This window comes from Pristis pectinata, chromosome 7, assembly GCF_009764475.1.
Source record: "Pristis pectinata isolate sPriPec2 chromosome 7, sPriPec2.1.pri, whole genome shotgun sequence".
NCBI classification, from domain to species: Eukaryota; Metazoa; Chordata; class Chondrichthyes; order Rhinopristiformes; family Pristidae; genus Pristis; species Pristis pectinata.
Genome location: NC_067411.1, coordinates 49,209,858 through 49,220,633, shown reverse-complemented (window position 1 = coordinate 49,220,633; position 10,776 = coordinate 49,209,858). Strand labels below are relative to the sequence as shown.

General features: G+C 38.8%; 1 protein-coding gene across 1 annotated transcript in view; it reads left to right on the top strand.

Annotated features, from left to right (window-relative positions):
- Window positions 1-408: 408 nt before the first annotated feature.
- LOC127572582 (dynein axonemal heavy chain 6-like) overlaps window positions 409-10,776 on the top strand; it is a 320,765-nt gene continuing 310,397 nt past the window's right edge. Inside the window, 3 exon segments of the mRNA XM_052019999.1 lie at window positions 409-504; window positions 3,185-3,370; window positions 7,478-7,728. Of these exon segments, the coding sequence (XP_051875959.1) occupies window positions 409-504; window positions 3,185-3,370; window positions 7,478-7,728 (533 nt within the window).

Genomic DNA, 10,776 nt, shown 5'->3' with positions numbered 1-10,776 from the left:
GTAACAAACAAAATAGATGTTTTATTGCTTTTCATTTGCCTGTTTCCGCTTCCAAGAGGAGACATCACCTGCGTGAGAAAATCAGATTCCTAATTCTATTGAATACAAATTAAAACATCTACATTTTAATCAAAACCTCTTTTGAAGAATCTTTTATTTTTATTAAAAAAGGAAATGAAGAATGAGAATGTTACAATTTTGTGATATTGCTTGCAAATTGATTCACTTTGCAATATTTCAAACTTATTTTAGCAGTTCAAAATGTTAAATGTTCCGAATACATCTGCATGTTTGCCACAACATCTCAAAAGAAAAAGAAGGAGACTTGGGGATGAATTTACTGCTCCCAATACAGATATTGATCCTTCACAGCTACAAACAAGACTTATATCAACAGCACCGAAACAAATGAGTTCAAATCCTCTTGTTTTGAAGTTTAGCCAGAACACAAGGGCACGGGAAAAAAGAATTGCAAGAGAGCAGCCTGTCAAATTGCAACCATTGGTAGGTGTTAAAACACTATGTTTCATGAATGCAGGAGTTATTACTTAGTTATAAAATTAATTCCTGTCAAGTAATAGCATTGATGTAGATCAAAGATTTCATGTGCAAAATTATTTTCAAGATGAGTTTTTACTCTAAAATTCATCTACATAATTTCTAACATGCTATATAATAGCTGGTAATTAATATTGCAGCTGTATAAAGCTTTGTTTAGGCCACATTTGGAGTATTGTGGGCTGTTCTGATTGCCACATTATAGGAAGGATGTGGAGGATTTGGAGATGATGCAGAAGAGGTTCACTAATATGCTGCCTGGAATGGAGTGTATTAGCTATAAGGAGAGGTTGGACAAACTTGGGTTGTTTTCTCTGGAAAATCGGAGGCTGAGGGGCAACCTGATAGAAGTATATAAACTTATGAGAGGCATAGATAGAGTAGGTGTTCAGAATCTTTATCCCAGGGTGGAAATGTCAAATACTGGAGTGCATAAGGTGAGAGGGAAAAACTTTAAAGGAGATTTGTGATGCAAGTCTTTGACATAGAGTTGGGAGGTGTCTGAAAGTTGATGCCATGGTAGGTGGTAGAAGCAGATATAACAGCAATGTTTAAGAGACATTTAGACAGACACAAACAGGCAGGGAAAAGATGGATATGAACCATTGTGCAGGCAAGTGGGATTAAGTTAGATTGGCAACATGATTGGTGCAGACATCATGTGTCGAAAGGCCTGTTTCTGTACTGTACTGTTCTATGTTCCAAGTGTTATAAATAGAATGTGATGAGGTGATCAGGCAGCAGCATAGATGTGGGTACAGTAGGTTAATTTCCTGGTTGCTCGATTTGTCATAGGAAGAGAGAGAGTGCACACTAGGCTTATATTTTCTTGAGTACAGAAAAATGAAGGATAATCTCATCGAAACTAATAAAAATATAAATAAATAGGCCGATAGGGAAGATGAGTTCCATGGGTGGGGATAGTAGAACTAGGAATTGTAGTCATAGAATAAAGAATTACATGTTTAGGACTGAGATCAGAAGAATTTCTTCACTTAAAATGGTTGCGAACCTTTATAATTCTTCAGAATATGAATTGTACAGATTCACAACCCTTCAAATGAAGACATTTTTCCACATCTCAGTCCTAAATATTTAGTCCCTGTTTATGTAACTTTGTTCTGTTCTCTCCGGTCATGGGAATTATCATTTCTTTTCTATCAACCCATTTAGTAATTGTCATGCAGTTCAATGAGATGATCTTTCATTTTTCTAAACTCTTGGGAGTATTTCTCCTTAAGCCAGGAATTAGTCTGGTGAATCTTTGTCAGGTTCTCTGAACTATATCCTTCCTTGGTATTTATAGTATTCCAGACGTAGACTACCTAAGACATTGCTTAAACAAAGAGACAAATCTCAAATGGTTACCCTCATTTTACCTACCATGTGGAACCTTATCAAAGGCCTTACTGAAGTCTACATAGAACACATCTACCGCCCTGCTCTCATTGACTTTCTTATTTACTTCTTCAAAAAACTCAATCAAATTCGTGAGACATAATCTCCTACACACAAAGCTGTGCTGACTATCCCTAATCAACCCCTGTCTTTCCAAATGCTTGTATATCTTATCCCTCAGAATCCCCTATAGTAACTTACCAGGTCCTGAAGAAGGGTCCTGACCCGAAGGGTTGACCACCTGCTTTTCTTCATGTATGCTGCCTGGCCTGCTGTGTTCCTCCAGCATCATAGTGTTTTTCATCAGAGAAACAGGCGAGGCAGATGGGAATGGTGGAGGAGGGGAACCAATGAAAAGCATATGTTGGTGGTGGGCAGATGGAATAGCTGGAGGAGGAAAAGAAACAGGATGATGAAGGCTTTGGTGATTGTCAGGAGAACTGGATAGAATAGGAGGAGAGAGAAAAGGGACAGATGGGGTGGAGTTTACTTGAAGTTAGAGAATTCAATGTTCATGCCATTGGTTGTAGACTGCCCAGGAGGAATATGAGGTGCTGTCCCTCTACTTTGTACTTAACCTCATCCTGGCAGTGGAGGAGGCTGAGGACCAACATATCAGTGTAGGATTGGGGACGAAAATTAAAATGACTAATTATTAACATGTTGTTTGGTAGCAATCAGAACAGAACTTAGGCAGTTAATAAACCATCGTAGTCATGCCTTGATATATGTGACTGAAACTATTGATATCAGTGGCTCTCTGAAGCGTTTTATGTTGTAAGTCTTGGCTACTACCTCACAAAAGTTATGAGCCTACATTCTAAACTTATAGGAGTATTATACCCTTGTGGTCTATGAATTAATAAAACTTCACGCAATCTACTATGTAATATAGAAAACCAGTCAGCAGCAATGGGCTACCAGGACAGTACTATTTGTGGATCTTGGGTAAGAGATAGAAGCAGACAGTGTGAGGTTGGGGTACTATCAGGTTGGAGGCTGTAGAGGGGAGCTCTCCTTACACGATGAGATCGGTGATGGTCTGGGAGACGGTGGCCTGGTGTTCGTTGGTGGGGTGCTGGTCTAGGGGTAGGTATGAGGAGGTGTCTGAGAGCTGTTGTCTTTCAATTTTTTTTGCTACCAATGTTATGTCACTGTTTCATTACCAAATCTGTGCACTTCTTATTGTATTAGAGAAAATTCTTTTAACACTATTGTGCAACTGCAGCCTATATTGAAGAACTTTCAAGATCGCAGTCAGCCAGAATACATCTATGCAAAGAATAGAGAGCAGTTGATAAAAGGAGGATGGCGTCCACCCAGCGCACCAACAAAACGTTCACTACCTGCAGTAGATTTAGCTAAACCTTTCCAACGTCTGCCAGAGCTCCCAACTGATGTGACAAAGAAACAGGTTTGAACAAAATTGTACAAATATACATTTTCATTCTACTTTTTAATTGTCACTTAGGGTCCTTTTGATGTACCTTGCCTTAGCATCTTCACCAATAAATGCACAGATGACCTACTCTTGTAAAGCTGAAAGGCATTTGCATGATTTGTCAGTTGCTGCTCAGGACTGTACATGTATTACAATTCCTTCCAATTTTTGGTACTCCTTTGGGAAAATAAAATCTACATTTTGCACTTACCAACTTTGCAAAGCTTATCTTGTAATCTTGGTAGATCAGGACTCAGTTTGCATTCCTCTGCATCAACTTATAGCTTGTAGTTAGAACATAGAACATAGAACAGTACAACACAGGAACAGGCCCTTTGGCCCACAATGTTGTGCTGAACCAATTACGTTACTAATAAAATGCCCAACTAAACTAATTCCTACTGCCAACACAAAGTCCATATCCTACGATTTCCCCCACATTCATGTGCCTATCTAAGAGCTTCTTGAACACCCATATCTTATTTTCCTCCACCACCACCCCTGGCAGCACATTCAGGCACCCACCACTCTCTGTCCCTGCACACCTCCTTTGAACTTTCCCCTATCACCTTAAATGCATGTCCTCTGGTATTAGACGTCTCAACCCTGGGGAAAAGATACTGTCTGTCTACTCTATCTATGCCTCTCATAATCTCATAAACCTCTATTGGATCTCCCCCACAGCTTGTGCCGCTCCAGAGAAAACAACCTAAGTTTGTCTAACCTATCCTCAGAGCACATGCCCTCTAATCCGGGCAGCATCTTGGTAAACCTCTTCTGCGCCCTCTCCAAAGCCTCAACATCCTTCCTATAATAGGGCGACCAGAACTGAATGCAATACTCCACATGCGGCTTAACTAAAGTTTTATAAAGCTGCAACATAACTTCCTGACTCTTGAAATCAATGCCTTGACTAATGAAGGCAAGTATGCCATATGCCTTCTTTACCACCCTATCAACCTGTGTAGCCACTTTTAGGGAGCTATGAACTTGGACCCCAAGATCTCTCTGCTTATCAACACTGTTAAGGGTTTGCCATTAACAGTGTACTGGCTCTTTACATTTGCTCTCCCAAGATGCAACAACTCACATTTTGCTAGGTTGAACTCCATCTGCCATTTCTCTGCCCATATCTGCAATTGATCTATATCCAGTTGTATTCTTTGTCAGTCTTTTATGCTATCCACAGCACCACTAATCTTCATGTTATCTGCAAATTTACTAACCCACCTATGTACATTTTCATCCAGGTCATTTTTATACACCACAAACAGCAGAGGTCCTAGTACGGATCCCTGAGGAACACTACCAGTCACAGATCTCCAGCTAGACTAAGTCCCATCAACCACTACCACTACCCTCTATGGGCAAGCCAGTTCCGAATCCAAATGGCCAATTCGCCTTGGATGCCATGCATCTTAATCTTCTGGATGAGCCTCCCAAGAGGGACCTTGCCAAATGCCTTACTAAAATCCACGTAGACAACAGCCACAGCTCTGCCTTCATCAATCACCCTCGTTACCTCGTCAAAATATTCAATCAAATTAGTAAGGCATAACTTGCCCAGCACAAAACTGTCCCTAATTAGGCTATGGTTTTCCAAATGCTCATAAATCCTATCCCTAAGTATCCTCTCCAGTAACTTCCCTACCACTGACGTAAGACTCACCAGTTTATAGTTACCAGGATTATTCCTGTTTCCCTTCTTGAATAATGGAACATTAACTACTTGCCCATCCTCCAGGACCTCGCCTGTAGCTAGGGAGCACATGAAGATATTGGTCAAGGTCCCAGCAATCTCATCTCTTGCCTCTCTCAATAATTTGTGGTATATCCCATTGGGCCCTGGGGACTCATCCACCTTAATGCTCTTTAAGAGACCTGACACTACCTCCTCCTTTATCTCAAAATGCCCTAGCATATTAGCATGCTCCACACTGATCTCCTTATCCTCCATGTCCTTCTCCTTGGTGAATACTGATACAAAGTGCTCATTTTGGACCTCACCCACCTCTTCCGCTTCCAAGCACATGTCCCTCCTTTGTCCTTGAGTGGTCCTACCTTCTCCCGAGTTATCCTCTTACTCTTGACATATGTATAGAATGCCTTGGGATTCTCTTTAATCCTACTTGCCAAGCACTTTTCATAGCCCCTCCTGGCTTTCCTAATTCCCTTCTTGAGTTTCTTTCTGGCTTCTTTATTATCCTCAAGTGCTCTCTTTGATCCTAGCCTCCTAAGCTTTACATACTTTTCTTTTTTCTTCTTGACTAAATTCACCACCTAAATTCACATCCAAAGTTCTCTTACCCTGCCATTCTTGTCCTTCCTTCTCACTGGAACATACCTGCCCTGTATTCTGTGCAGTTGGTCTTTAAACACCCTCCACATGTCAGATGTGGACTTGCCCTAAAACAACTGTTCCCAATTAATTCTCCCTAGTCTCTGCCTAATGCTCCCATAATTTGCCCTGCTCCAATTTAATGCTCTTCCACAAGGTCCATACATATCCTTATCTATAGCTATCTTAAAACTTAAGGAGTTGTGGTCACTGTTCCCTATTCTCCCACTGTAAGGTCTGTCACCTGGCCAGGCTTGTTACCCAACACCAGGTCCAGTACAGCCCCGCCTCTCGTTGGACTATCGACATATTGATTTAAGAAACCCTCCTGGATGCATCTAACAAATTCTGCTCCATCTAAACCTCTTACACTGAAGTGTCAGTTTATATTAGGGAAGTTGAAATCCCCCATGACAACAACACTATTAGTTTTACACCTTTCCCTAATCTGCCTGTATATCTGTTCCTCACTGGCTATTGGGGATCCCATCAGAGTGATTGCACCTTTCTTATTTTTGAGTTCTACCCATATAGCCTCAGTAGACGAGCTCTCCATTATCCCCTCTGATTGCCCTGTGACATTGTCCATAATTTGTAGTACAACTTCCCCCCCACCTTTACCTCCCTCTCTATCTTTTCTAAAACATTGAAATGCAAGAACATGAAGCACCCATTTCTGTCCCTCTCTCAACCAAGCCACAACATCATAGTTCCATGATTAAAGAAAAATAATTGTTTATTATTAACCAATTTATGGGCCTTCAGACATATACTTTCCTGCTCTTTTCACTGATATTTTTTCTTCAGGATATGTAAGAAGCAAATCCCTGGAAGATGAAAGCAAGAAAATTGAAATATGTTGTGTTATTAAAAATATAAGAGCTCAGATAAATTCATTTTATAACAAGTTATTAAGAAGTGTTGTTTTGAAGAAATATATATGTGGTACATTAATTGGCTTCTGTAAATTATCCCTTTGTGAGTGAGTGGTAATGTCTGGGAGGAGTTGATGGGAATGTGGGGAGAATAAAATATAGGATTAGTGCAAAATTAGTGTAAATGGATGCTTGATAGCTGGCAGGAAATCAGTGGGCATTTTTCTGTTTTTTATGACTCTATGAACTGTGTGTGTGGATGTGTGTGGACATAACTAAATGTAACCAGACACCTTCTACCTTTTTGCATCAATGTCTTAAAATTGAGCAATTAGAAATACTGCAAACCAAAGAAGATTGGGAATTCTCATTGTAGACCAGACAGAAATCCCTAGTTACAAATTATAAAAGTTACAGGAATACAAGTCTCTGGCAAATTGTACAGACTATACAATTCAGATGTGATGCAAAATAATGTTAAAAGCAACTGACCTGAAGTTTCTTTCCAAAATTATATAAAATTGTCAGAAAGTTTGACTGGGGAAATTAATTTTACCTGTGAAATGTACTCAGCAGTCCAGTACAACTGAACTCAATCCTCTGAATCAATCTCTTTGGAAGATGAGGCATGAGCTGCACATAATATGAATTTGTCTCAACATATATGAATATTTGATTTATTTTGTTGAGGCAGCTTCAGTGAAAAACTTAGAAATACTTATTAAGTTTAGGGAATTTGTTTAATTGTCAAAACTATACCTTTAATGCAAGATCTCCAGAAAGCCAAAAGGAGATTGTTGCCATTATATTCTGTTTGTTATTGAATTAGACTATTTTAATTTTCAACCAATTGTTTATATTGTACAGATTGACATGGACACATGTATACTGCCACCCCCACCATCACCTTCACTTGCTCTGTGTAGAACAAGTTCATGCATGAGAATGATTTCACCTCCAGAACTGACATATAGTACAGCAGAAGATGTCATCAAGGAGAACATTCAAGATCCTTTAAAAATCATTTCAATCATTCGGAAGAATAAGCATCTGGGATTTTTCTACATGAGCTATAATGCTCCTAAAAACTCAATTAAATATGATTTTTATAATTTGAGGTACAGTCTTTAATTTTTAGTATTTTTAATTTTGTATTTACAATAACTAAACCAGTAAAATACTAAATCTTTCACACCACCTTTCCAGTTGAGTGAGGCTTTAAAAATCTGATTTCCCAGTACTTTAACTTAATAGCATTCTCCTCTCAAGTCAGAGGGTTTTGAATGAAGGTGCCCAAAAAAGACATGAGCTGATGTGAGCTGATCCTTCAGCACAAAATGGAATGAGTGATGTATTGTTGAAATGCTGAACTTTGAATACGACATTTGATTAGAAGCACCCATTTTATACACTAATCATCCCACAGAATGTGCATTTTTGAGGTGTAGTTGTTTAGTAGAAGAAATTAGGACAGGGAGCTCACTGAAGGTTCTTTTTTTGAACAGTTGCTTAGCATCTCATGGGCAACCAGGCATTGGTTTAAAATTCTAGTCAGAAAGATGGTACTTTTTTAATGATGTATTCAAGTGTCAGTCTAGATTGTCAAATCCTGGTGTTTATTTTTCTTTTAATTCTTTTGAGATTGATGTTACTGCCAAACTCAACATTTATTTCCCATTCCCAGTAGCCCCTGAAATTAGTGGCTTGTTAGACCATTTTGGAGAGCAGTTCAGAATCAACCACTTGGGTTAGAGTCACATGCAGACTGGTTAAGTGGGCAGATTTCTTTCCCTGAAGATCATAAGTGAATCAGATGAGATTTACAGCAATTTGGTCATGTCATAGTCAATATTACTAATACTAGCCTTCTATTCTGAATTTATTCAATGAATTATTTCCCAAATGTCTTGATGTGATTTTCCTGTGCTTCAGGATTTCTAATCCTGTAACAGAGTCACTCTGATACTTGAGAACTTTGAACCCACAATATTTAAAATTATTTGAGACATTACTGGAGACAATAGGAAGACAATGTTGTTTCTTCTTTTCCATAATAGTCCCATGACACTTCCATGTATCTCATAATCTAGCAGTTAATTATGTACCCTATATGATTATTTTATGTCTGAATAACAGGGCATTGAGAGGAAACAAATGGAAACAGGCCAGGATTGAGCAGAGTTCATGATTTGCACTTTGGAACAGTTATGTTGTAATAATTCCCACTTCAGTGCAAAATATTTTGAGGATTATGGCAGGCTCACAGGAATAATAGGAGTACAAAACAAAAAACTAACTGTTGCTTAATCCCTGATGATCTTCACTGTTACAAGCAATAACACCAGGCATTGAATATTTATAACTGGCAGGGTGAATGGAAGTCCTACTCCATCTGTTGGGTGGATTTAAGAGGCTGAAAGGGACTATCATCTCCTTTAGGTTAGAAGACATAGGTAAACAGATCTTGAAAATAAGAAAAAATGAAAAGCTTCATCAAATGACCACTGATTAAGGATCATTAACCTAACTGTTATCTCCTTTTCTGGCTCCACAGATGCTGCCTAGCCTGCTGAATATTTCCAGCACTTTAAAAGACATTTCAGCCACTTTGTCATGAGGCCATCTCAATCATAAATATGATACAATATATGGGATAACACCCTTGTTTTCACAGTAGAGAATATCATCTACAATAAGAAATACCCTAGAAAATCTGCTAGTAATCAAATGAATGTGCATAAGCAACCAACTGATGAACTTAAAATAAACAGCTATTCCAGTTACATGCAGCTAGGTACTTCTAAGGATGCTTTAAGCATTGAGCAGTCACTTGGTCCTTTATTGGAGACATAAACCATCAAATTTGTGCCATATAATATATCATATTGACCATTGGGATGGTTCCATGATAAAATGGTTGAAATGTCTTTGTGAGTGCTGGAAATACTCATTAGGTTAAGCATCACCTGTGGAGAGACAAAGAGAGTTTGCAGTTAGGTCAGGGGTTATTAGATGAAGTTATTTTCCTCTTTTTTGCAAATTTGGAAAAATTAATTTGAGCTGTTTAATTTGCATGGTTCCACTTGCATTCTGTTCAAGAACCTTACCTTTGAACTCTCCTTATTAGTGAGGGCCTCATCTCCGTTCACCAGAGTCCTTAAACTTATTGCATGCCTCTAAACTCCATGCCCATTTCTCTTATCTCTCAGCATGATTTGATCCTCAACAACCTTAAGCAAAGTTACAAATTTTATTCTTTGTGACCACAGTGCTAAATGCATTGGCCTTTATAGTGCTTCTCAATGTCTCTTTAACCTTTATGTTTGAATACACCTCGTAGAACTCCTTTTAGGCATACCTAATTATCTGAGTGAAGCCAGAATACATCTGGTAACAATTTCTTTTCCCACATCCATTATCCACTGGTACGAGGTCATCTGGATATGTACCAAAGATAAATAACTGCATCTCACCACCAAAGCCAACATACCTTTAAACTCTTACAGTGTTTTTGTTTTCAGACTGATTGCCTATTATCCAGTCTTCAGTGAGTCTTAAAACTTCCTTTAGCTGGACATTGGAAGACAAGCTGTCACCCTCACCCTTATGAACCCTGCTCCTATAGCAGAGCTATATGGAGTTCTTAGTCTGCAGCAGACTATATCCAAACTTTATATGCTATTCAAGCTGAGTTTCTACCTCCAAATATTTTTCATCATAAAGTTCACCCACTTCAAACTCTATTACAGTGCTTTGACCCTGCTGTTTCCTGTCATGCCACTACACATTGAGATATGTGAGGCAAAGGCAGGTATGTGGAGTCAGATCACAGATCAGTTATGATATTTTTGAGGAAATAAATGGTTTAGCCTTGCTACTATGATTCAGATTCACCTCTTGACCTACAATTCACTCTGTGCTCTCCATCCATTGTTCATTTTTCTTGCCTTTACCAAAACCAGTCATGCTTTTTGCACCCTATGTCTAAAACTGTTGCTGCTTTATCCCTCCCACCTTCTCTGTTCTACTTTAGCCTATTTAAAACCATTTTCTGTTTCAGACTTAGGTTTCAATACTGATCCTTTGACATGCCGATTATTTCATAGGTTTAATCATTTTTTAAGATGATAGTTGTCTTTCTCGTTCTGTATTGGCACCTGATGCTG